We start from the raw sequence: 27,989 nt of genomic DNA on the forward strand, positions 1-27,989 counted from the left end.
TTTCAGTCTCTCTCCAACATATGCAGAGGCAAGAGTCTGCGTTACTGATCCAAAAAGGTATGAATTTCAATACCAGTGCATTTTTAGTACCAAGTTCTTTATTAGGGCATTGTAGCAGTTACAGAAAAAATATATAACAAATGGACATATAATACTAATAAACAGTACCTCATTAAACAAAATAATGGTCAAAATAATGGACAAGCACCAATAACTCCCCTCTGCAAAAAACCCAAACATCCCTCATTTGTAACAAATATAAGCTAAAGGGGATAGCAACTCTCAGAATACCCCCACGACCTGTTAAGTAAGAAAGAACACCTCTCAAACTTACAAGAACTAAGGTCCTATATAGGTCACAGTTGTATATAAAATCACTCTCTTTATATAGACTTAAAGTATGTGTTGAAGCTACACACAAAATGACAGGAAGTACAATATAAGATCATCAGAAAATCTTATTTTATGATAATTTCTTGAGATGATGAGCTCCAAAAATAGCAGGTAATTCCTGCAAGAGTAACTGATTAATAATCTCTAGAAGCCCACAAGAAAGAAGAAGAAAGTTATCCCCTACCCTTTTATGAAAGATTTCAACCATATCCATATAAAGTTTATTTCTGAAAGAACAAAGATAATTCAACTATGCATGCTACATTACTAGATACTGTGCTGCAGTGCTTTTTGTTGAAAAAATGAGGCTTGATACTCATAAAAGTGCTTTGGATACCAGCACAAAATGGCTGCCATGGGCAGCAAAAATAAGAGGCGCCAGTACTCTGCAGGTTTAGGCCCGGGAACAAAAGTGTTTGCAAAGTGTTTTGCCTAAAGCAAAATTCTGTGGCAAAAGTGGAATTTCCTGCCAATATGAACTGTCTAAGCAAAATTTCTGAGTGATGCTGATATGTACCTGTCTAAATTGTCACTGAGTTTTACCTAAAGGGAATTTTTTGGGTGATTTGGGAGGTTTCTGCTAGGGAGAAACATCTAAGGAACTGTAGGAAAACAAAATGAATTTGGTAAAAGTGGCAGAATTTCTTGCAGAATTTTCTTGCACACACTCAAAAAACCACTTCTGAAGTCAGGCACTGGTGGGAATATGATGAGGCAAACAAGGAGAGATGATACTTGAAATGGTTAAAAAAAAATATTATTCAAGGGAGAGTACTGACATGTATGGATCAGAAAGTTCTAAATGATTGCATTAAAAAGGAATTTAATAGAATGTCAACCTGGAATTTTCTATTTTGCCCTCAGTTTTTGATTTTTTGGCAAAATTTTACTAGGTCTTCTGTAAGGTTTTTTCTTTTGAAGATGTGTGCTGTGATACTTGAGGTCTATTCTAACTGGAATACCAGGGAAGCATATCTGGAAAGGAAAAATCAAGTTGAACAAATAAATGAAAATAAAATGTAATATTATATGCACAAAAGCCCAAAAGTACAATCGTTTATGAGTCTCTTGTGTCGTGGTCTGTGTTTCTTACAGAACCAGTTTATCTACAGAGACGGCAGCTTGGCTACCGAACAAGTAATTCCTTTGCCATACCGAGCTGCTATGCCAAGCATAGCACCAGAACTTCCCATCATGCAAAGTGCTGCAGAGATCTGCGATGATACTTGCTGCAATGGCACCTTGCGGAAGCAGGTGGCCAGCCTTTCACAGGAAGACAGCATCACTCAGAGGTACAGCGCTGACCCAACCGTTTTTATACCTGAACGGGGGCCAAGAAATGAGCTGGATGAAGATGGATACATGACTCCAATGCCAGAAAAACCCAAAACAGGTATGTAGATACATACATGTGATAGCAATCATAAGGTTTTGGGTTTGAAATAGGACCTAAGCTGCATCTGAAGGTTTTGAAGGCTAATTTCTAGTAGCAGCTTGGCTTCCAGAGGTGATTGATTATCAATGTTTAAACCCCACTCTTTCTCTAAAGAGCTCCACCTTGATATAAGTTATAGGACAAAGACAATACTAATAAAGGGATTTGTGCTGCACAAAGCGAAGGGGATATTTACCCAATAACATTGTGAGCTTAGCAAAAGATAAGGAGAGGTTAAATTTAGATAAATTTAGAGTGTGAGAAATAAAGGGAGGTTACCGTGTGCAGATTTACAAGGCTATAAAATAAAGAGAGACAAGTGACATACTCCTGATAATTCATTGCTTTTCTCCAAAGAATAGAGTCCACTTCTGGTAAAATCACTGTGGGGCTTAACTTCAGACTTCAGTGACTTAGATCATATTTCAATAAGAAATTAGGTTATCTTTAACTGAAGGATCCAGTCTCACCCACGACTGGCCCAAAATCATGCAGTGAGCTTCATGTCTATGTAGGGATTTGAATGCAAGTCTCTCTGGTCAAACCTCAATATCTGGAATTGTAAATAATCAAAACTGCAACGATTAACTTGCTTAATCCATTAAGTGTGAGCTTCACCTGTGCCTACTTGACACCCGCGATAGTCTATTTGCTTTGTCTAGAACTACTCTGCCATCATACCTCTTACACTCTGAAAACATTGAAAAAACTACTAAAGAGCAATCTTAAAGATTATTGACACATAGTCAGGGACAGATGTGAAAGAAGGGAGAAAACCTGGTGCAGAAAAGAGATTTTGTTTTTGAACATAACTGGATGAGCATGTTGAGACTTTCTCACTGCAGATGTCCTTCCTTCCTCTTGTCCTCACCCCTGTCGTTAACCTTCTAGCCATGCTACTTACAGCCCACTGAGTTTCCACAGTTCTCTTGCACTCCTCGTCACACTTTTGTTTCTGCAGACCACAGGCTTTTGGCTTATCTAAGATGTACTGTGAGAAAAAGACCTGAAGGTCAGTGTGCACGTATGTCCTGAGCCAAAATGCTACAGTAACATCTCTAACCCAGGAGAGATAGCTTGATTCAGATAGTTTTCGGTCACTTCTCTCTCTCTAAAATGAAGTATTTCGTTTTAGAGTTGTGGAAGAGTTCCTCCCTCGCTAAGCATCTGCATGCCTCCTGCATTTTAATCTGGGATTTCCTTCACTGTTTAAATCAACATATTCATATTTGAGAGTGGAGTTAGCTAGGTTTGTTCCTTGAGGCTATTGTATTTTTCTATGGCCCGTGTAAAATGTAACGGTGTTGTTTATTTTTTAATTGTGCTAGTGGCACTTTCATAATCTGCCAGATAACATTATATGGCAGTGGTGGTTATTGTTTCCCTGAGGATAAGCAATGTAAACAGGAGACATTTTCAGCACTGCTGGAAAAGTTCAGATCAGCTGTGCGTACTTTGGGCTCAGCTCTGTGAGAAATGGAGGCGCCTCCTTGCAGGTTAATATCCCAGGACTGCCCACTTTACAGCTGCAGGGTTCTCTCCTTATGGAAAGGGACTGGCTGAGTGCATACAAACAGAAGCTTCTGATGTTAGAGGTAAAGGTGCATAAATTTTACTCCAAAGACATCCTCTTAGAGAATAAAGATCCGAGGATAGTGATTAAGTAAACAATAGCCTTTTCTTTCAGGTAGATAGATATCATAAAATCACACAAAACTTTACTCCTGTCAGTTTGTTTTCACTGACCTGAAATAAGCTACAGTTTGTGTCAACCTAAGGTTATTTGAACCTAAGAGTAGTGACAGGGCAGTTTTATGTTGTATGACTAGCTGGTGTTAGATCCGTACCCAAGAAGCTCTAATCCAGGAATGGGAAGTTGTAGCCCACCCCCACCCCCCCACCCCCGATGTTACTGGACTATCTGCCATCATCCCTGGCCTTTGAGCATCCTGGATGGGGTTGATGGGAGTGGCAGCACAACCAAGATATGGATGCCCACAGATTCCCCCACCCAGACTCAACTCTCTCTCTAGCTAGGAATTAGAGATATTTCCATATCAATCCATTGCTTCATGAAGTCTGTTAAAGTCCAGCCCACTAAACCACTTGGAACAGCTCACCAGCACAATGCTCACCTGTTTCTTCCTAATATCAGCTGGTATTCTTTTTTTGTAACCCATCATGGTACAGCTTGACAACATAGAAATATTAAAACAAATTTGTTTCAAATTAGGTTCCATTCAGATGTGGTTTGTTTCTTTGGCTCATATGGGTCTTATAATTTCTAGATCACCTGAATCCTGTGGAGGAGAACCCATTTGTCTCTCGGCGGAAAAATGGTGATCTTCAAGCGCTGGACAACCCAGAATATCACAACGGCCAAAATGGCCCACCCAAAGCAGAGGATGAGTATGTGAACGAGCCACTGTACCTCAACACCTTCACAGGCACCTTCGAGAATGCAGAGTACCTGAAGAAAAACGGGCTTCCATTGCCAGAGAAACCCAAGAAGGCATTTGACAACCCAGGCTACTGGAATCACAGCCTGCCCCCACGGAGTACCCTACAGCACCCGGACTACCTACAGGAATACAGCACAAAATATTTTTACAAACAAAATGGAAGGATCCGGCCCATTGTGGCAGAGAACCCCGAATACCTCTCAGAGTTCTCCCTGAAGCCTGGCACAATGCTGCCCCCTCCACCCTACAGACACCGAAACACAGTGGTGTAATCCCCAAAGCGTGGAAGTCATGGGGGACCCATATACCAGCACTCTCCTTTCTCCTCCGTCTCTGTCTCCCTTCTCTTCTGTCCCTTCTTCTTACCCTCTCTTCTCCTTTTCTTGCCAGTTCTTCCCGCAGGTGGTTGTCTGCAAATGGAAAGGCACAGTTAAGTCATTTGTTCCAGGAAGCCGGGAAGAAAGAAAAGTAAAGAGTGAATGAAGCAGCGGGGAGGGAGGGGGGGAGAAAGGCTGGCATTTCTCACTTTCTGTGCACCCGCAGGGCCAGGAGGTCAGACAAGCCAATGAATACTAGTAAAAGCCGGTGGCGGTGTTGCCTGCTGTCCAACTAGTTCTCCACATAGCAATTCAGCTTTGATGCTGCAGGGAAAGTCACAACAGTGCCAGCTTCTATCAGCAGGAAATGCTGAGAGCCACTGGAGCAATCCTGGAGGGGGCAGTGCGGTTTTGGGTAGGGGGAGGGAAAAGAGAGGGTAGGAAAGGACATTTTTAATATCATGAGTGATGATGTAATGAGATTGAGAATCCGACTTCTTTCTTTAACACTTTATATTCTACCACATAAACAAAATGGCTAACCCAGCTTGCCATTCCCATCTTGTTCACTGTGTCTGTCCATCCATCAAAGGGATCACACTGAAGATCACAGGACTCTCCGGCCAGTCCCCCGTTCTCCACCACTTCTGCTTTCTGTTTTCTAACTGCACAGACCTAACTTCTTCATGCTTCTGTGCATGACACTACAGGTTTTCTACGGGTCAATAGGAGAACAAATGTTTTGAAAGCAAAAATGATTTCAGGACACAAAGGCCAAAATTATAGGGAAAACAACAACATCTCATTTTTTGAGGGCAAGCCACCAACCAAGATTTATATGCACAGAGCCTCCTGTTGATGTTTTATACTTCTTGAATACAAAATGTAGCTATTTTCTCCTCAGTTTCCTCTGGTTTATCAGCTAAATTTGGGAAGCAGTAGAGAATACTGAGGACTGGACAGAGGGAGAAAATCCATCGTCGTCGTTCTTTTAATTCATGGTTTTGGGGTTGTTTTTGTTTTAAGGGTGACCTGCTTCTAAAGGAGGCAGGGTCAGGAGGCAGACTTCAGTTCATAAAGAAGAAAACACACATGGCAGATCACTGGAAAATTCATTTGCACTTAAGCTATGGTTTTAATTTTTGTCCTCACCCTGAACTGTATTCTGGAATCTGAATGAAGCAATACGGAAGTGACCAGCAAAATAAAATAATTTAAAATGTAAAATGAATTATTATTATAATGATGATATATAAATATAGATATATATAAAAGATGACTGTGGAAAATGCCAAAACAAAGTGAAGTCTTCGGAACTTTGTTCATCGGTGCAACGACTGCTCACAGGAAAACTGTTGAAGGAGTAACTAGCCTTGGTGCTGCCTCAGAAAGGAAAGCAGATTACAGGACAGGGGGAATTGCGGGAAGAAGACTTGGACTAGCAGACAAAGACTGTGGTGAGGCCTGCTTGTTGCTTTCCTAGCACAAAGAAGAAACATGAAGCAAGGTTTTAGAAATTTGGGGTGTGCATGGCTATTACATTCTCAGTCAAAACTGTAAATAATTTCAAAGCATTATCTCATCTACGAACCTTCATTCTCTGCTGGCTTTTACATGCTATTTTTAATTTTTTTAAAAAAGTTTTTTTTAGTTTGTTCCCTTCATGACTGGAATTTTTTTTAGCTCAAGTTTATTTATACAGCTCTGAAGACATAATATCTAGTAGGGGCAAGGGGGGGGGGAATCACCCTCATTCTTACAGTGCAATCCTATCTACTCAGAAGTAAACCTCACTGATTTCAATGGGGCTTAATCCCAGGAAAATGGATTGCAGGCTCACTATATGTTGAATGAAATTGCAGGAGGGGCAATAGTATTTTGTTGTATGCACTTTAGTAATGATTAAAACCAAGCGCGTCGAATAATGGCAGGGAGCTGTTTCAAAATACTTCACATATCCTGTTAGACTGAAAACAAGTCAAGGGGTGCCTTCAGCATTTTAGAGAAGCATGTTAGGGGATATTTCAAGAACTAGCTTTCAGGTTTATTCTGCTAAACAAACAAAGCTCATAGTTTCAGGTGTTAACTCGATATAGGTAGCCATTTGCTCATAAAGTATGTTTCTATGATGCTCCAGCCTCTCTCTGTCACCAAGCAACAGAGTAGTACTTATTTATGGCTGGAATTTAAGGGGCAAAACACCTGTGGGGGGGAAAGGGAATGCTAAAAGTCTCAGCCTTTTAAAAATGGGTTAGCACTGCCCTACTAACCTTATATCTTAAACACCTACAGAATGACTCCAAAGGCTCTCAGTGACCAAGGCAGGACTCCTTGCATAGCAGTCACATCCAGAGTCCAGAAAAGGTGATAGCTCTGCAGCTATCAGCACAAAGCCCCAGGCAAGCTGAGCAGAGAAGAGCCAGGGCACGGGGAGCTCTTGCCCCACTCAATCCTCTGGCCAAGGTAGATTTTGAAAGCACATCATCCTACAAGCCATTGCGTGGACAGGCGGAGTCCCCAGATCCCACGCGGTCCCCCCCATCATGTGGAATAACGACTCAAGACAACATGCTATGGGATTAAATTGGCCACAACTTTATTAAATTTCAAATGTGGGTAGACCTTGGCTCAGGCATTGGGCGTTCTCCCTCTCCAGTCCCCAGTGTGTGTGGGGGGGCGATGGGCCGGCTCTGGAGAACATATGTTCAAGCAGAGATAGCCGCCCCCGTTACGCCGCCGCCGCAGGGGAGAGCAATGACGACCTTTCGGCGTACGGTGAAAGCCTCCCTTCAGAAACCCCTTTAACGGGGAACCCTGGTATTGCCGCCACAAAGAGGAAGATGGACTAAAGGATTCTGCCCAAGGCCTGATACCGCCAAAGTTGTGACGTTTTGCTACGGGAAAGGCGAAACCAGCCAATGCAGGGAAATTCCTTTCCGGCCCTTTAACAGCGACCTTAACGTAGCAGCGCCCGCATACCTGTGAAGAAAAGTTAACCTGCAAAAGAAGACATTAACTGAGGGTGGGTAGGGTGGGAGAAGCTCTGGAGCCAAGTAAGGATTCCCAGGTAAGATCCTCCCTCTATTGTGTGGGCAGGTAATCCCTCCCCTACCTGGCCTGGTCTCCTTGGCAATGCTTCCCCCAGGTGGGATTGGACAATTGACTGAGGTAGGCGGAGACCTCTAGGTATCCCACCTGAGGGAGGGAAAGCCAAGCCTATGCTGTTGGAGCCGCTTCAGATCCAGGGGCTGCGTGCGTCCACGCAAAGGGCGCCCCCCGTTTTAGGCGGGGAGCGGTCATTGTAGATCCCATGGTCACCCAAGAGTGGCCTCTTGGTATGGTCCAAGTAGCAAACTCAGATTGTGAGGTCATTTTGGGAAGCACTGGTGATCCACAAAGAAATGTTATAGACATTTGACATGTCTTGAGAAAACCCATGGAAGCTTGTGCTTTTGCTTCTTGATGTTTGTTTGCTTGGGTTTATTGTGTTTTCTGGCTCCTTGGTATATGATGATAGCCAGACATGGCATGAATGTATATTTAAAGATGAGTGATAACTGCCCTCTAGCCACTGTTCCGTGTCGCTGGGATCCAGCATGTTATTCTGGTCACCCTGGAAGCAGGAGTACCAACTCATCAACTCTCATATATTCTGTCAGCAACACTGGCTCCCACTGCCCTGGGGATCCCAGTAAACATGATGGTGCTTAGCCCTCCTTCCGGTGGCTGCACCCGGTCGACTCTTTTATGTCTGTGCACAGGAGATGCTGCTAGGCAGGAACTCGGGGATTTCTGGTTCTCAAAAGTGCATTCCATGTCAGGAGGCATATATTTCTCTGTCTTTCAGACTACAGGTTATTGAACTTCCTGAACCAGTTCAATCTCTCTCTGCCCAGAATTGAACAAATTATGTACTAAGTTACTACGTGGTGTAATATGACCTGAGCCTCATTGAGCTAATAATGCATATTTCTAGGTTTGTTTTGCTTTAAAGATGGAGCCGAGTGAGACCTGACTTCACATTGGATTGGCCTTATTTCTGCATGTAAAGTATTAGTCTGCCCAGTTATTAGAAATTACATTTTTTGTCTGTGAGAGTAGAATTTTTCATTCCTTCCACTAAAGCAGTACAAAACTTGGGTTCTTCCAGAAAATGCTTTAAGTATCTGCATTTAATTGCCAGGTAGAAGAGTGCTTACTGTAGGCATGGAACTTATTTCCAATTACACAGTTTCTCTAAAAAATATTGTTTAGTTACTCAAAATATGTGTCAAACTGCAGTGAGAAGGAAGGAGACATTCATAATACAATGTTTAGTGTCAGAATCAATTGCACAATGGACAGAAATGTGTGCAGGCCTGGTGAAGTTTATTCTCTTGATGTGCTGGCCAAATTCCCATTTGTCACAGCAGAAAAGCAGTGTGTGCAGAACGCAAAGAATTGGTGTTCAAGTGCTGGCTGCTCACTGATTTCAGAAGTTTTAGTTTACCCACTGAGGGAGGTGGTAGAGAGTGGCTTTTAAGGGGGTTCTGAAAACCACTTGTATTGCCCCAGGGGTGACTACAGGGAGAAAGTGTTATTTTCATATCCAACTTAGAGGCTTCTACCACCATTGGAAATAAGATGGCCTACTAAGTAGGGTGGTTCCTACATTCTTAGGGAGCCTGCTAGATGAAAGCAGAACATTCTTTGACACTACGGATGCTGCAAGTGTTAAGGAAACATTTTCTACCATCAGTGGAGATTTCACTGCTATAGCCATATATACCATAGGATTACTGAGGCAAAGTTATGGTGGTTTTCCTGGGTCTTCAAATATAGAAGTCTCCAGACAGATAGATGTCTGACCATTTCATAATGAAGAGCATACAGGGGAGCTCTTCTCCTGGTAACTGCTGGTTTTGGCTCCTTTGCAAATGTTGGATCCTGTGCAGATCTGTGTGCTGTTAGTTAGCAATACTTCAGTTCCCCAGATTACCCGTTTCAAAATTGGTGGTTCAGGAATCCTCAGCAGATTAGTGTGTTTGTTTATATTTGACAGAGCATAAGTTATTGAGAGCCTAAGGTCCAATAGGACTGAGCTGCCTCAATGAACATAAATGGAAAGCTCTCCGCAAAGTCAAGGGATAGCATGCAATCCTGCTCTCCCCACATGTAAAAAGCCTTTACAAGCCAAATGGTAATATATATTTGCTTCCTATAAGGAGTAAAAGCCTGTGCAGTTGAGGACCTCCCTGTGCACTTGAACAGAATGGGGGAGGCAGGGGAGAGAAATTCATCAAAGCATTTTGGCATCCTATGGCTAACCAAAGATGGAAACCTGTTTATGTGCAGGGCTTTTGGCAATTCAAGATAAGTACTGCATAAAGAAAACAATCCCGCAGAGTAAAAGAAAATGTAAATAGTTCCTCCCCCCATAGCAGTACCTTCTCTCAAAATATGAATTGATGGAGCATATTAACTTTTAATTCTGGGAAATGTATGTATAAGGAAGTCAGTTTGATTGATTGTGTGAGATGAAATCCAGGCTGTGACCTCATTTGAATCTCTTATTCCAGTGGTGCCGGGATGCATGTCCATTTCTATCTATTTAAAGCAGAAGTGGATTTCCAGGTGTTGCTGGACTGCAACTCCCATCATCTCTGACCCCTGGCCACACATGGATGAGGTGGATGGGAGCTGAAGTCCCACAACATGTGGGTGGCTCCCCTCCTACCCCACTTTAAAGTTTTGGGAACTAGCGGGGCCTATCCAGGTGGTGACGTGAAAAAATGGATTGCAATTATTCACCTAATGCCAGTTTGTTCAACAGTAAAACTCTACAGGCTTTTGGGAATGACAGAAAGGAAAACTCATTCCTCCATGCCATGTTCTCAGTCCAGACTATGAATGGAAGGATTTGTGAATTTCATATATATTTCAGGTAACCCAAATAATCTTCTCAGTTGTCCATGTTTCCAGCCTTAAATTGTTCTCCACATTTTGCAGCAGTCTGTGATTTTAAATTTTTAAAAAATCCTTATGAAAATTCATTATTATTTCAGAGCATTTCCCTTTTTTATCCATGGTTTATTGGGCATTTCACATTATTACAATAAAATGGCCCCAGTTTTGCTCCCTCTCTTTGAGCTCATGGCCTCTTCGTCTTCTTTGTGTGTCTAGGTTTCCGCACTCTGATGAATGTGTGTCAATGTTCTGCTGTAGTCCTAGATTAACATTCATTAACTTGGGCAAATTCCCATTGCTGCAGTGTGCCTCCCATTACATCTAAATGCAGATATTATTCGGCAAACAGTTCCAAAAATGCACTCAAAATCTCTTGGAAGCTTGAACTTTGTAGAGCAGAATTTTCTCATGGAATGCTGGTTGCAGGAGGTCCTGTATCCAGGTTGCTGTGCTTGGTGTACTCCAGATAGTTCCAATATTTGTTTTGATGACAACATGGCTCAGTGGAGCCATCCTTCTTGCGCTTTTGATCATCCCCACCTGGCACGTACGCAACCAACTGCAGTGGTAGAGTTGCCTGTTAAGAGGGATTTGTACAGAACCAGATTAATTCTAGCCCTGCACTTCCTTCCAGAAAATTGGATTACTGTGCAGTTCCATAGTAGGTGAGCTATGTCTTTTATATGCAGTTTTGACTAATGTACATAGTTTTGAAAGCATTTTTTTCCATAATACAATCATTTCTGCAAGTCATTTTCCCTAAATATTTTCATTTTTATTTACACTTCCCCCTAAAATATGCATTTTTGTAAACAATGGTTGGTTGGAAACTGCATCACAAAACTTGAATTTGGTGCAGTTTTGAAGGATAGCTGGGTTTGCTTTGCATATTGTTTCTAAAATACAAATTTGATCGATTCGGCTTTCAGTGCTTCCTGAATCAAGTCTTTCCCTCATCCCTAGTCCAGACTTTTCTTCTCACATGTACACCAAGGCTATATTTAAAAACTTTGAATGTATCAAATAGCGACCTGCTTATACGCCATTACCTAAGCAACCAGTCTGATTCCCTTTCCTGCAAAAGGAGAAGCAACCTTTAAACTAGCTGGAAGCATTTCTTTTTTCTGTTTTGGGTGGGGGGCATTTTTTGCTTGGTAGAGATAGCTTCCTTCCTCTAGCTTAGTAAACGCATGCATGTCCTTACGCCATCGCCAGAGGGTCAGGCAACTTCACTTCCGCCCAGCTTGCTTCTGCCGTGTCCGGCCTTTGGCAAAGCATTCTTAGGCAGCATTCTTTGGGAAACTGCATGAAATGATGGGCTCTGATCTGTTCCAGAAGACCAAAATGAATTCTTAGTGCAGTTTAATCTTCATCTCACCACCTTTTTAAAAAAAATTCTTCTTTAATAACCAGCATGTCTCCCTTTAAATGCAAAAAAGCCTGTGAGTAGCGTGATTTCATTGGGATCATGCTGCTAAGAAAGACAACAGGGTAAATAAAGCTTCCAGCCTCATCTTCTCAGCGGTAGCAGCTCAGCTGTGAGAACTGTATCCTCAGGCCAGACGTCCTTCTGTTTGTGTTGAAGAGCCCTGTAGTTAGCACTGCTAACTGCTTTGCATCCTGTAGATTAAAGAAAATATACCCGGCCACAGTGGAAATCACACAGGTACCGATATTGCACAATTTGTGGAAAAGTTATAGAAGTTAGGCAATACCCTGCCATAGCCTTCCTGTAGTTAATATCACTGAGGAAACTTCCAGAAGTGACAAAGGAGGGAAATAATTGACATTTGCTTCAAGCAGGGACACAGCAAACCAGCCAAAACACACAGCAGTCACGACTTGAAGAAAAAGGGGCCTGAACTCTGGGTACTATGGGAAATGTTACCTCTCTTAAAAGGCACATGCGCCAAGGGAGCGAGCTTTTTTCGCTCTGAATTATTATACATTGCCTTATATTGCCCTTTACAGAGGTGTGATGTGAATTTCTTGTCAGCTGTTATTTGGGCTCAGAGCCCAAAGGAAACACTGCGAGTTACATTTTCAAAGTCTTCACTAAAACCAGAAGCCAAAACTGAAGCTGAAAGTGCTGCATGCTTCCAGCAGCTGATTTGTTTTAAAAAATCACCTTTATTGCTCCAACATTCTCAGTTAAAAACAACAGAAGTGAGGAACATTCTGCCCAGTCAAGGAATGGGAAAAGGCAAAGTCATCTTGGCTGAACGTTTTTAGTTGTAGTTTTCCTTGTGCCTTAGCTACACAAGTATCTCTTTATTTGGTGTTGTTTAATTATATTTGCTCTGGTCCATGGGGTCATGAAGAGTCGGACACGACTAAACGACTAAACGACAACAATTATATTTACATTTAAGACTTTTCTGTAGCCCTCTGCTTTGTTGCCGTTGTTGTTTAGTCATTTAGTCTTGTCCGACTCTTTGTGACCCCATGGACCAGAGCACGCCAGGCACTCCTGCATTTTGGTCACGCCAGGCACTCCTGCAGTTTGGTCACACCAGGCACTCCTGCAGTTTGGTCAGACTCATGTTTGTAGCTTTGAGAACACTGTCCCACCATCTCGTCCTCTATCGTCCCCTTCTCCTTGTGCCCTCAATCTTCCCCAACATCAGGGTCTTTTCCAGGGAGTCTTCTCTTCTCATGAGGTGGCCAAAGTATCGGAGCCTCAGCTTCAGGATCTGTCCTTCCAGTGAGCACTCAGGGCTGATTTCCTTCAGAATGGATACGTTTGATCTCCTTGCAGTCCATGGGACTCTCAAGAGTCTCCTCCAGCACCATAATTCAAAAGCATCAATTCTTCGGCGATCAGCCTTCTTTATAGTCCAACTCTTACTTCCATACATCACTACTGGGAAAACCATGGCTTTAACTATACGGACCTTTGTTGGCAAGGTGATGTCTCTTCTTTTTAAGATACTGTCTAAGTTTGCCATCGCCTTTCTCCCAAGGAGCAGGCGTCTTTTAATTTCATGACTGTTGTCACCATGTGCCTTCTGCAGCCATACCTTTAAATGTTCAGAAGACATGGAGGAGGGCAGAGCGGAAGAAATTTCTTTCTACTAGCGCTGTAGAGTTACTGTGCAAGCAGACAGGAAGGTAGATTTGGATTCCCAAGGTTTACTTGATGTGTGTGATGCTTTCAATCCCATCTTTATAATTTTCTCCATATTGGAATGGGAAATTTAGTTCTATGGTTTCCATGTTCCTCTTTGCTTTCAAAACAATGCCCCTTATAATTCACTCATTTTCACTTAAACTCAGACTCCCCAGTGCTGCTAATGTTGAGTATTCAGCAAAGCAAATCTAATGCATGCAAGAAATCACTGTGTTTCTGTAATAGGCATTAATTTAACAAGGCATCAAAATACACTGAAAATGGTTGGTATCTGGCATGGATGTGTTTAGGATGTTGTAACTGTGCTGGCCCCATAGTATGTGAGGTACTTTTGACGGTATCATAGAACAGGTAAATGGGATACAGTGGTACCTCGGGTTAAGTAGTTAATTCATTCCGGAGGTCCGTTCTTAACCTGCAACTGTTCTTAACCTGAAGCACCACTTTAGCTAATTGGGCCTCCTGCTGCTGCCACGCCGCCAGAGCACGATTTCTGTTCTCATCCTGAAGCAAAGTTCTTAACCTGAGGTAATATTTCTGGGTTAGCGGAGTTTGTAACCTGAAGCGTATGTAACCCGAGGTACCACTGTATATAATACTGCCCCAACTTTATCGGCTGTTGAACCATAGAAAGTTCTCTAGTAAGCACAAGTACTCAGACCAAGAATAAAAGGAACTAGATTTAGTGTTCTCATAGATATTATATTAATATATATATATATATATATATTCATATATACATATATACATATATATATATATATAAAACCTGGCATGGTTTTCCCTCAGTGAATCCTGGGCATTACAGTTGGGTGAGAATGTTTTTAGCTGCATCTAGGATCTTCACAGATCCTTCACGCATTGCCTAGCATTCCCAAGGAAGTCAGAGTGACCGATTGTAAGGGTGGCTGTGTTAATTAAATAAAGTTACCATATTTTTCCGTGTATAAGACGCCCCCATGTATAAGATGCCCCCTATTTTTGGGGACTCCAAATTAAGAAAACACCCCTCAGCACTACCCATATATAAGACAAGCCCCAATTTGAAACCTATTTTTTGGTTTAAAAAAACCACCTAGTCTTATACACGGGAAAATACAGTAATTTGACCTTGCCTAGAGTTCAGGTTTAAGCCCTTTAGGAACATGGTTGTAGAAAAATAAAATGATGTTGGAGTAAGCATTTGGAGTTGTTTCTTTGGATGCTATTTCTTTACATGACTCAATTTAAAGCTTTACAAGGAAAATGTTATGTCTACTGTTAAAAATTAACAGTAGATATTTAACACATCTACTGTTAAAAATTAGGGACAAATGTAAACCAAGGATGTTCCATGGCCAGAAACACCAGCACTTCAGAATGTAAAAGGCCAATTTGTATCTTTTCCTTCCTTCAGTGTTTGCACTTAAAAACAAGCAAGGGGTAGATTTCAATTTTCTTGTTCCCTTGTGAAGTAATTCCCTACAGCACAAACAGTGCCATTTCACTCCCACATTCACAGAGTGATTATACGGTTAGCTGTAATTATTATTGATCTTGTTGCGGTGGCATGTTGCAACTGGGTGCGATCGTTGTAATCATTGTGTGCGCACATAGCCTACCACTTCAGAAAATGTGCTTATGCACATCTTTGACTTTAATCACCTGGGGGCTTGATGCAAACCAGCTGAAATTTAGCAGGGAACAACCAATTGACTTCGATGGTACCTGTCTTAGACACTTGTGTCAGATCAATTTACACTGAGCACAGAGGTAAGTTCTTTCCTGAACCATAGCTTCATTAAGTTGTGAGTTTCTTTAGCCTCTGAAAGCATATAGCAAGGGATGTTCATACTTTGCATCAAAGTCTCCACCAAGAAAGATGGACTTCAGCACTCAATATGTATTTAGAAGATCAATAATATTTATGCAAGTTTTCTTTTTTGCATACAAATCATCAGTTGCATGCATTATGCTGAAGCAGCTACAAAGGGTGTTCTTGTTCTTCTTCTTGTTTTTGCTTTTGCACTAGTTGTGTTGGTAGAAGCTGTAGGATAGGCATTAGTAACTGAGGGTTGTTAAGGAGGCTTTTAGTAGAACATGAGTAGGGACCATGAAGTGTGAACAAGTAGCCATACAGCATTCAGGACTCATGCTTACTGGAAAAAACTTCCTTGTTGTGCAGACACAACTTGCTAATTTTCAAATTAATTTCCAGCATGATAAGCAGAAGCATGCTTTGCTTTTTTTAAAAAAACTGTAAGAGTCTTGCAAATCTGAGTCCTTTGTCAAACACCAGCTTTCATGGGCATGGATTTACAGCAAACGAATAACATTAGCCCCAGCAACTGACTGGAACATAAAGTCAATGAAAAGAGAGAAGGAAAATCAGGGTGATACAGCAAGCTTTTTGCTAATTTACAGGGGAGGCTAACCTTACAACAAAATTTGAATAGGTACTATCCAGGGTGACAGGATGCACTGAAAGGTGGGCCAGTTGAAATGCACCTTTCAGCTACTCACAAGGAAAAAGCACCTTCATTTGCATTATTTAAATAACCATTGTTTGAAAACAATTCCTTTCCACTGGCATGAAAGTCAGCTTGCATTATTATCCATAAGCACTCAGTGGACTAAACCATTTTGGGGGCGATAACCACAGTAACAAACTGTGAATGGTATTTTATAAGTGTAGATATGTAATCCGTTATTTTGAAGTGAGGTACTATGAAATATGTAGCATAAAATGGTACTGCTGTTAAATGGGTCGATAATTAAACTGAGCAGCTGCGCAAAGGTAAGCTAACTTTGAATGCAAGGAAACAAAATGATCCTCTGGAAGCGGGAAATGCACGATCCCGTTAAAAGAAGTGCTTGGGTGTGCACAGTTTTTATTCCAGCTGAAACCACTGGCCATTTGGGTGCAGGCAGGGCATCTGTTCTACACATGGGAAGGAACTGGTTCAGTCTGTTCAAGCAGCAACAATCTACATGTTCACATGCCACAGTCTGCACCCATCTGAGTGAGCCACAACTCTCAATGAAACTACACTTGCATATACCCAAGTATAGGCAAGTATATACCCTAACGGAACTGTGGGTCAAGCTCAAAGTCAGTACAATGTACATTATGTCTGCTCTTTAACTTTTTCTCTGCTGAAATATTGATTTTCAGAGGGTTTTTGTTTTTTTAAAAGAAACTCTCCATAGGAGCATAGGATCATAGGAACATAGAGTTGGAAGGGACCCTGAGGATCATCTAGTCCAACCCCCTGCAATGCAGGAATATAGAGCTGTCCCATATGGGGATCAAACCTGCAACCTTGGTGTTATCAGCACCATGCTCTAACCAACTGAGCTATCCAGGCTAGGGAAACCACCCATAGGGTTGAGTGTTTTCCAAAATGAACCTGCAGGTTGGTTTTTTTCACCCTCTTTTCTAGTTCTGGCCACCAGATCCACACACTCGCTCAGTTGGTTAGAGCGTGGTGCTGATGACGCCTCTGGTTGCAAGTTCGATCCCTGTATGGACCAGCTGCTTATTCCTGTATTGCAGGGGGTTGGACTAGATGATCCTCAGGGTCCCTTCCAACTCTATGATTCTAAAGGAATGATTCAGTTGTTTAGCTCTATAGTGACTAAGCCATGCTACCTGGTAAACTCACCTAGTTTGCAAAGTAACTTTAAGTTCTTCATAGCAGATAAAGAGAAAGGTAAAAGCAAATGTATTGCATATAATTTTTATGCACATGCAATGCACTGTATTTTGTTAGGTTGGAACTCCCTGTTAAGATTGCAGCCCATTTAAAAAAAAAATTCTAACATGTTTAACATGTTTTTCCCTATTAATAAAAAGCCTTTAATTTGTTATTGAATAAAACTCAATATGGAAATTGCTTTCCTTTCTAAAATAAATATGCATCGCAATCTGCTTCCTAACCCAGATCAGATTTGGGGCAATTAATGCTGCGATCCTATACGCACTTCCCTATTCGTAAACCCCACTGAACTCCGTGGGGCTTAGTTTTGCAACGATACGCATAGGATTGCCCTGGTAGTCCGACTGGTTTCAGTGGAGCTAAATTTAGTTAAATGCAAGAAACACAACATGTTTATGGTAGCATTGAAAGTTCTTTATTCCAAATATTATTTGGCCACATGGTTTTTAGGAAGCTTGAATTATGGACCAGTTTCTAACAACTGATACACTCTGACAAAGAAAAGTGGTGAGTTTGTCAACTTCCTTTAGTCCCAAATTTGCTCTGCTGTTTTTAGATGATGGAGCCAGGGATGGTGTACACAAAGACAAAAATTTGAATCCTGGTCTCTTAAGAATCTCTCCCAGTGTAGCAACATTGTTCGTTGACAGAACTGTAGCCAAGCTGCAGCCTAAACAAAATTATTTGCTAGTGCAGTATGTCTTAGGATTGGGCTGTGAGAACATCCTGGGTTTAGCTATTTCACTCCATTCCTAGTACAACTGTTAAAAATGCAAAGAACAAAATACTTTCACCTTGTAAACTTCCAGGAAATCTTCCAGGAAAGTGACACAATACATCCATGTATTGTGGATTTTGCATCCTCATTTCATGTGACACAATGCATTCAGAGTTAGCTGCCTTTTTGAAACAAAAATTTAAAAACAAAACTACTGTATGTTAATTTGAAAATGTGAATAGTATTTTTATAGCTTGTTAAAGACATGGCTAGTTGCATATGTAAATAAGGATAATGTAGTTTTTATTTTCCTTTGTGGGCCTCATTCCTTGGAACATAATTGTCTTAAGGTTGATTTGTATATAAGTAATTGGCTTGTGATTCCATCCTCTCTCCTTCCCCCTCCCATTTGCCCCCTATTTGTTTCTCCCCTTGCAGGTTCGATTGGAGGTCTCATTCTGACATTCTGTGTGATTCTGTGTTAGCACTATTGTGGTGTGTTCAACCTCCTGCACCTGCTTACACAGTAGGATATGACAAATTGTGTGTGGTGTAATATTACTTTAACCTTTAGTTTTTTCATCTTTCGGCTATGAAGGATTATGCACTGTTAAAAATTACATAACTAACTTTTGTTAATATTTAGCTATCTATATATTTTAGTATCATTTCCCTTTCCTTTTGTTTTTGGAAGCTATGGGAGAAACCAGTGTCTCTTTTCCTTCCCTTTGTGTGATTAGGATTGTTCTTTTTCTGTATTACCTCCCAAGTTCCTTGGAAACTTTATCTGTTTGTTAGGACAAATGTAGATTGCAACCTGCTTTAGCTTCATCCCACACTGATCATCCCAGCTGAACAATTTGAAAACTGTTCTGCTTTTTTGTTACATGAATCTGTCAGAAATATATTTTTAATTTAATATAAATGAAATTCAATAAAATACAAAACAAATGGTCCTTCATGCATGTGGCCTTTTTCTTCTTCTTATCGCCTGGTTGAATTAAACATTAATTTTGAACACTGTAGCCAACTAAAAGTGGGGGCGTTTGGGTGCCTCTATAACGGCAATAGCAAAAGCCTGCACATTTGAATGGGGACGGCACCTATCCTTTACCCTAGTCCTAGACTTCTTCCATTCAGCTTCCCACACCACAAGACACTCAAGTGTTCAGGTAGCACACACTCTTCTCGGCATCTCCCCTCTCCTGGAAGCTGCTAAGATGCCAGAATGTCTTCTTAGCACAAAGATACTATAGGTGTATGCTATAAGATACCAAATGCTTGTATCTTGGGAGGAGTGGCATTGCTGGGTGAAAGATTAAGCTATCCATATACAGTGGTACCTCGGGTTACAGACGCTTCAGGTTACAGACTCCACTAACTCCTGACAGTAAGAGCTGTTCGACAGTGGAATTTGCTGCCAAGGAGTGTGGTGGAGTCTCCTTCTTTGGAGGTCTTTAAGCAGAGGCTTGACAACCATATGTCAGGAGTGCTCTGATGGTGTTTCCTGCTTGGCAGGGGGTTGGACTCGATGGCCCTTGTGGTCTCTTCCAACTCTATAATTCTATGATTCTATGAACCCAGAAACATTACCTCGGGTTAAGAACTTTGCTTCAGGATGAGAACAGAAATTGTGCAGCGGCAGCGGGAGGCCCTATTAGCTAAAGTGCTGCTTCAGGTTAAGAACAGTTTCAGGTTAAGAACAGATCTCCAGACAAATTAAGTTCTTAACCCGAGGTACCACTGTGATCTAAGCAGATAATTTAGCTGTAGCTTGGCCCTAGTTATGCTCTAAATTGGAGACCACGTTGTGTGTGTGTGTGTGTGTGTGTGTGTGTGTGTGTGTGTGTGTTTAAAAAAAGGTAGTCTGGTCTGTTATGCACTTCCAATATGGTTGCCATATTGTGTTATCTAAATGATCTTTTAAAAAATGGTACAAAACGTATGCACCAGAAGGCATTTTCTTACTGTCAAAATGACAGAATGCACAATTTGCAAACTTTGCCCACAACAAAATACCAGTCAACAAGGAAACACACATACAATTTATGCATGTTTACTTGGAAGTAAGTCCCAGAGAGTTCAGTTTACTCCCAGCTATGTCTACGTAAGATTTAGAGTGATCTATATCTCCTGCAATGGAGCTGGGGCATATTTCATGGACTACAAATGTTCAGCTTTCAAGAACAGGACTATATATTCATTATAGGAAGATTTCATTTATACTGTTGTGGCACATTGGACAGATTAAGGAAAGCTTGTGAATTCTGCCCATGCTACATATAATCCACCAAGGAATCCAAGATACTGGTGGTGTTGAATGCAGATTCTAGCCAGTGCTCAGAATGCACCCATTCTGTCCAGCACAGTCAGCATGTGGTGGAAACGCATTCACTGCCTACATGTAAGGTTTAATCACAATACAAACACAACACGTTGGCTAATACAGAGACTATTACAAAACAGTAGTATCATTCCAGAGACACTGTCCTTTTGAGGCTTTTGAGACATCTTCCATTGAAACTTTTGAAGGACTATTGTGAGACGTCCTTAGACATCTATTTTGAACACACGGCTTGGTGGTCCTCGCTACCACTCTGTTATATTGTACATACGGACTTTGATGGGCTTAGTTCTATAATTTGAATGATATCATTATTCCATTATATATTCTCTACTAACTATTAGCCTACGTGCTGTGTTTGTATTGTTGTACATGTAAGGTTTATCACAAGTGAGGCAGCCTTCTGGAGCATCTTCTACAGTTCTAGATGCCACCCAGGCTGGGTCCAATACATTGTGACACCTGAGGGGAAACACAAAATGCCATTGGGAACAAGGGTAGGAAGAGACTAGCAGCACTAGGGGTGACAAATCCGGTCTCCAAGGAGTTTGCTGCAGCTGCCACTGCCACTGCAGCAGCGGGAGATTCCTTGGAGGCTGGATCTGCTGCGCCTGGGGATCCTGCTGCCCAAGGCAGTTGCCACCTCATGTGCCTGAATTGGATCACAGTCAGGACACCGCAAGGCAGCATCGTAGAATGGTCTGGAGGTGCGCTGTGCTTATGCCCTACCCTGTGCACACACACATGTGTAAATACGTACACCGATCCTGTCTTGGGCCCAGTCCAATCTGGGATGACCAGGACCCATTCCAGACCCCAAACCAAACTGGAGGCATAGCACAGCTGTACATTTTACTAAGGGTTTAAACCCATATTATGTCATTGAAATTCTTTTTTTTTTTTTAATAATTTTTATTGGGTTTTTACATTTTATAACAACAGACACACACACAAAGACAAAAACACACAGATACAATTTCATACCCTAATTTTCTTTACCCACTTTCATTGACTTCCCCCCACCCCCTCCTCTTACATCCCAGTTCCAATAATTAATTCAGCAAGTTCTTACCTAACCTCTTAAACATATTCTTATTGCTTTTAAAAATTTAATTCTTTTTGTTTATCTATATTCAACTTATCCAATTCTCTTATAATCATTAATTTCTTTTTTTTTTAAGGTCGATCTAACTTCCCTTCCACAAATTTTTCCCTTTATTATATTAATTGTAGGTCACATTGACCAAATAAACAAATCATAACATTTTATAGTTCTATTCTCTCTCCCCCCCCCGCCCCGGTTTCTGTCCCTTCCCAAACAAATGTCCAAAAAACAAACAAAAAATAGTTCTTAGCCCGGATTCCTCACGTCCGAGGCGTCTGATTCTCTGTCAGTCCCTCTCTGCCAACTATATTGGTAGTCCTCTTTGTTGGTCCTAAGACCCCGAAGGAGTTCAGTCAGAGTCACATCATATTTTCTTTCATCCAGAATGTTTAAAAGTGGTTGCTGCGAAGGATCATCTACTTTTCCATACTCAAGAGGAAAGTCCCAATCATGTTGCTTTATTCTTTTTAGTTTTAATATTCCAAGTACTCCAGGGACTTCCCTCTTCTTCTTTCTCATCTTTCGCAGGTTTGTAATCCAAAGGTCTTCTTGCTCGTACTCTAACAGTGTAGATTCCTGATTGATATTTTCCACTTGTAGTGTCTGCACTCCTTCTTTCCTCTCTGTCAATTCCAAGGGCATCTCTTCCTGCTCAGCTGCAGAGTTTTTGTCATACGTCTCCTTTGTGCATTCAGCAGAGTTGTTTGTTTCAGAATTCAAGGTCATAAATACTTTGCTCAAAGCCATACTCTGCTCTTGCAGGATTCCCACGAAAAAGAACATTTTTTCTATCTCCGCCAGTAATTTTCCCTCTGCAGCCATTGTAATGTCACTAATTCCCCCTAGGGGGCTTTCAGTTATTTAGTAGTCCTTTTCCAATAATCTGTTACTTTGTTATTATCACTACTTTGTTTCCAATCACCTCAGCTCAAATGTATCACCTTTAATTCAGAGAGTTGTTAAATAACAAAATTCTTTACTTTGTCCGCCCGTTTGACAGCTCCTTTGACAGCTGTCAAACTCCTTTCACTTTTTCCTCCGGCACACAAACAGGACACTCCTGGGTTTTGGGGGGGGGGGGATTACACACAAAGTTCCAAAGTTCCTCCCTTTCTCTCCAGCACGAAAACTTCTTCTATCAAATTTGTGAAACTTTTAAATCATCAAAACAGTATTCATTCCGCCTTAATTCTCCGTTCCTTGCTTTAAATCGTCTATAAGTAGAGGGGGTGCGGACTTCCCTTTATCACATCCCCCGATCGTGCCAAATTCAAAAGGTAAAAATTTTTTAAAGTCCAAATTCCACTACTCACGGGTCCTTTGTTATCCAATCCGAATTTTGGGAAGAAAGTCAGCACTCTCCGGCCATGGCTCGCGGCTTCGCTCCACTGAAGTAGCGGTCTACTCTCAGCACCACGCCACTCTCCGTACCCTCTCCGTAGCCTTTAAAAAGGCTCTTCGTGGGTCGGGGAGGGCGCTTAAGGTGCCCACCGAGTCACCAAGTCCGCAGGCTTCCGCGCCTGCGGTTTCTGAGGGTCCCCGTGTCGCCGGCACGGCAAGACCCGTCTTCAGCGGAGCCGATTCCCTCCGGAGCTCGGAGGGAATCCGCCATTAGCCATTCGCGCTAACCCGGAAGTCCTATGTCATTGAAATTCTAGAAGAAGAAGAGTTTGGATTTGATATCCCACTTTATCACTACCCGAAGGAGTCTCAAAGCGGCTAACATTCTCCTTTCCCTTCCTCCCCTACAACAAACACTCTGTGAGGTGAGTGGGGCTGAGAGACTTCAGAGAGGTGTGACTAGCCCAAGGTCACCCAGCAGCTGCAGGTGGAGGAGCGGGGAAGCGAACCCAGTTCCCCAGATTACAAGACTACTGCTCTTAACCACTACACCATACTGGCTCTCAGTATGAGAACTGAGAAATTCTACTCAGTATTGATCCAGAGTAGATTCCAATGCATAGTGAGCAGAGTAACAACTTAAACACATTGCAGGATTCCCAAAAAACAGGCCAGGGGCAATTGTATTTCATCCAGCAGAGCTTTACTGCTATTGAAGGCAAATGAACATAATGGTCACAAATCCAATACAGTGGTACCTCGGGTTAAGAACTTAATTCATTCTGGAGGTCTGTTCTTAACCTGAAACTGTTCTTAACCTGAAGCACCACTTTAGCTAATGGGGCCTCCTGCTGCCGCTGCGCCACCGCTGCACAATTTCTGTTCTCATCCTGAAGCAAAGTTCTTAACCCGAGGTAATATTTCTGGGTTAGCGGAGTCTGTAACCTGAAGCATATGTAACCTGAAGCGTATGTAACCTGAGCTACCACTGTACATTCAGGATTGGCACAGTCCATAAGACATCCAGTTGCAGCAGACTTAAATTTACAATAACTTATAATAAGTCTAAACCTTAACACTAAGCATACCATTCAGAACACCACACCAGAAGGAAAAGAGGTAGGAAGAGAAAGCGAAACCCAGGCTCCTTCTGGCCTTACTTTTATAGTCAGCATGGCCTTGACTGACAGAAATAAGAGAACCAGTTTAAGCCAGCTGCACTCAGCTTCTCTGAAGGAACAACCCAAACATCATGAACCTTCTGCTTGTTTCTTTCACACCAAGAAGCTTCCAGAACCCTCTTGAATCAATTAGAATAGAAAATATCTCTACACATCAGATCAATACTTTCTGGACTAAGAAATGCAAACTGAAATTAATCATGCAGTCAGCGGTGAGAAGGATGGGTGAGCATAGCTGCCTGCATCTCCTTCCCAACCTCCTCCTCCTCATCAACCAACCCTAACCACTCAACCAACTCCTCAATCTGGTCTAGAGCCCTGACACTCTAGGAAAATCCTCAATCAACCCAAATCAGCCCAAGTTTGTTTAGGATTGGTCTAGATTCTAGGATTTGTCATGTAGATTCGAACTGTTGACCTTACAATTGGCAAGCCCAAGAGGCTCAGTGGTTCAGACCACAGCGATAATATGGGAGCTAGAGATCCCCAATGAGTATCACACCACTGACGCATCCCCAGCCCAGCCTACATCTTTTGATTGGCCTTTGGAACTCATGAATGATGGGAAAGGGTGGGAAGTATTCATTAAACTTAGATCAAGTACATTGTTCTGTTTTACCAACAATTGTTTTTGTTAGTTACCCTGAAGGTGTAGGGCACAATGGGCTAGAAATAAAGAGAAACTGGATTACATAAAATATATGTATATAAGATTATCTGTAAAGGAACACTTTGATATGGATGAGCCTGTCTCTTCTGACTCTGAGGACTCTCATATGAAACTAAAGTCTGGAAGGCTTGCCTGGCAGGATTATCTAGACTCAAACAGTTGATTTACCTGTATCCTCTGTGGCTGGCACTGACAGAGGGCCACAGAAAGCAGCATGTAGAATGCTGAAGGTATCTGTATACAGAATTACAAGAAACAGTGTTTGTTTCATATGCAAATTAGGGAAAGAGCCAGCCTGGTTCGGTGCCAACCTATCACACCCCATGCCTACTGCATCCTCCTTCCTAATGTGCCCCACTATCTGCCCAGTTTCTTGTATTGTTGCCATCTCTACTCTCTATTCTCCATAGCACCCAAATTAACTGTGCATAAATGTCAATTGTGTGCAACGTATTTAAGGTGTATCACAGAATTAATGGTGGCACTGGCAACACAAGCACTAGGGTGAGAGGCATGGACAGATTGTGCTAGGCTCTACATCGGTCTCTGGGCAGTGCAAACATGGTTGCAGGAAATAGGCAAGGTGGTGGGGCACCTCAGTCCTAGGGAACTGAATTCAAATTCCCCCCTTCTATGCAGAGTCCTAGAAAAATGATATAAAACTGGAGTGATTCATATGGATTGAACAAGCTTCAATGCATTTTATTTTATCCCAATTTGGGGCTGCACTGGACATTATCTGGCAGACCAAGGTTGGCGGCTATGAATTGCTCCTACTGTGTATTAGTTGCTTCCCAACAGATCCATAAAATGCAAACACTCCACCATCCAACGGGCAATTCATGATCGTGTCTGGGACTTGATTACCTGTATTCCTCCTCCACAAAAGATGTTTTCCTGCATGTGCACCTTTTCTTTCCATGTTCACGTTTTATCTGAGTAGTAAAAGGGATGGTGTCTCTGTAACAAGGTAGAGACACCATCCATAAAGTCTGACAGGTTCTTTGAAGCAAATTTTCCCCCAAAGGCTAATACTGTTCACAGCTTAGATGACTACAAAAACGGCCACCATATAACAGTCTTCTGAGGCACATTGAGTGGAAATGACTTGTGAGAATAATCTCATCTAGTCCACTGAAATTCCCGAGGGAGTAAGCACAGAAGGAAAATATACTCCATGGCATTCTTCTTTCGAAATGGCTACAAAGCAGCCTCACCTGTTCCCACTCTCCAAACACATCCCAGTTGCTTGCCTCTTTCTACCATTACACAATTTGGGAGACTCTGCAATTTGATTTTTTGAATGGCATGAGCACATTTTAATAAGATCCTTCCTCACTTTCCCAAATGTTTGCAGCCTGCAAACTGATTTTGAGCAATAACCTAGGGTTGCCATATTTCAGAAAGTGAAAGTCCGGACAGAAAAGTTGTTGAGCTTTTTTAGGCAAATCCCCCCCAAAAGAGGTTTTGGAGCTATTTTGCCACACTAGCTAATATATAGTGTCAATTGTTTATTAGCACCGGTGTGAAAGAGCAATTTTTGAAATGCCCCTTCCCTCAACTCTACTTAGTTTTGCCAATTCTTCAGCACATTCACCTGGGAGAAAGTCCAACTGAATTTAGTGGGGCACACTGCTGATGAGACATACAAAGGATGACACGGTCAATCCCAGAGTTCACACACACACACACACAACACCAATGAAAGTAATGGCATGGGACAACTTTTAAATCTTTTGGGACTGCTTTGGAATAATAGAAGCTTTGAGATTTTGCAATTCATTCCTATGTAGCTCAGCAAAAAGTTGAAGAATTGAAATAACCCATTTGGAAGGGAATGGCTTTGAAATTATTATTCTGATCCAGTCCCATGCATATCCATTTTGAACCACAAGCCAAATCTGCAGAATAAAACCCAAATGCCTCAAAATATATTCAAACTTATCTGCTTGTAAACAAGTTATATGTCTTTGGCTCTCCTCTTACCACATGATCAGGCACATCCTACCCTGGAAAGTCTCCTGAACAGCCAGTATCCACGTGTCTGGATTGTATTTCTAAACCCAAGGAGGATGGGAGAGGCCTTGCCAAGTTGAAATGTAGATACTCTGTTGAGGCACAGATCAGGCTTCGCATATTGATTTTCATCCCCTCAGCAAGACCATATAGTATCTGCATTTCAGTATTTATAAGCACCAAGCAGGAGCTAGGGGTGGAAGAATGTACTGATGCATCACTTAGCTCAGTTGGTGAACTGAGGATGCAGTTAGCAGCTGGTAGATCAGCAGGTTCAATTCGTGGTTTTTTCTCTCCAAAAGTCACCTCTATTTTAGTGGGCATAAATCAATTTCTATTATTGGGTCTTTGTATCTGACAGCCAAAGATTTCGTTGAGAGTGCAATATGTTCCGATCCTCTCATCTACCCCATTGTCTGCTTTTGCTCAAATTCCTCCCCTTCTGGCACTTTCCTTGGAGATGGGGTAGAGCAGAACAGAGTGGTTCCTCCCATCTGGATTTTAATCTGAGCCAGTGAAGAATCTTGTAGATCATAATGCTTGCCTCAAATGGAAAACAAAACCCCAACATCACTGATAATGTTTTAAATTATTCACCTTTCATATACAGAAGAATTCCCTTGTAAGGCCATGGATATCATGGACATCAAAATAAACTTACATCTTCATGATTGTAGTGATGGCAATTCCTTTATGCTCCATTTTTTTGAAAAAATATCCCTGTAATTCTATTTGCTCAAAGTAAGAATAGTAAATGCATATCCAGAATGTAGAAACCAAATTATTGACTTCAGAGAACAATGAACCGGACTCCAATTGAATCTTCTCTCTCTTTCTTTCTTTCTTTCTTTCTTTCTTTCTTTCTTTCTCTCCCCCCCCCCCCTTTTTCTCTTGCATGTGTATGTTTTCACACTTGGATTTATGTAGGACATTTCCATAAATGTTGCATCTGCTTGGGATTGGGTGTCTTTTCATTCAAACAACCAGCGCCACTTCAAGCATTCTGTTTACCTTTTCCTGCCTGCTGCTGGGCTATTTGTTCCAGATTGTTGCCTCCTTGCAAAGCATTCCATGGCTGTCCTCCAGATTATGTTGCTTCTGATACTTCATTCTGTCTGTAATTTCCAATTGCCATCTGGCTCTGCTGTACACCACAATTAACCATAGGAAATACGAGGACTGTTATAGAGAACAGGAATTTAGCAAACTTTTCTCTGAAATACCGCTTGGTGA

The 27,989-nt window shown here is 41.8% G+C and overlaps 2 protein-coding genes across 7 annotated transcripts in view; one reads left to right on the top strand and one right to left on the bottom strand.

Moving 5' to 3' along the window:
• Window positions 1–5,151, top strand: part of ERBB4 (erb-b2 receptor tyrosine kinase 4) — an 816,477-nt gene extending 811,326 nt beyond the window's left edge. For all 3 annotated transcript variants that reach the window (XM_081857293.1, XM_081857292.1, XM_081857294.1), the window contains 2 exons: window positions 1,489–1,786; window positions 4,117–5,151. In XM_081857293.1, coding sequence (XP_081713419.1) covers window positions 1,489–1,786; window positions 4,117–4,562 — 744 coding nt within the window. In that variant the 3' untranslated portion in view covers window positions 4,563–5,151. The remainder of the gene's footprint in view (window positions 1–1,488; window positions 1,787–4,116) is intronic.
• Window positions 4,580–27,987, bottom strand: LOC309335270 (uncharacterized protein; the record flags this gene model as incomplete). Of its 4 annotated transcripts, none has more annotated exons than XM_081850144.1 (4): window positions 27,768–27,987; window positions 25,608–25,700; window positions 24,909–24,974; window positions 4,580–4,700 (listed from the first exon to the last, which is right to left on the bottom strand). In XM_081850144.1, the coding sequence occupies exons 1-4, from the start codon at window positions 27,827–27,829 to the stop codon at window positions 4,580–4,582; spliced, it is 342 nt and encodes a 113-aa protein (XP_081706270.1). In that variant the 5' UTR covers window positions 27,830–27,987. The 4 variants fall into 4 exon arrangements, 2 of the variants coding, with proteins under 2 accessions (XP_081706270.1, XP_081706271.1); XM_081850145.1 differs by having other exon boundaries at window positions 27,354–27,987; XR_014153433.1 differs by having other exon boundaries at window positions 4,591–4,700; window positions 25,608–25,675; window positions 26,727–27,987.
• Window positions 27,988–27,989: the final 2 nt, after the last annotated feature.

This window comes from Podarcis erhardii (genome assembly GCF_964252035.2).
Source record: "Podarcis erhardii genome assembly, chromosome: 1".
In the NCBI taxonomy this organism is placed as follows: domain Eukaryota; kingdom Metazoa; phylum Chordata; class Lepidosauria; order Squamata; family Lacertidae; genus Podarcis; species Podarcis erhardii.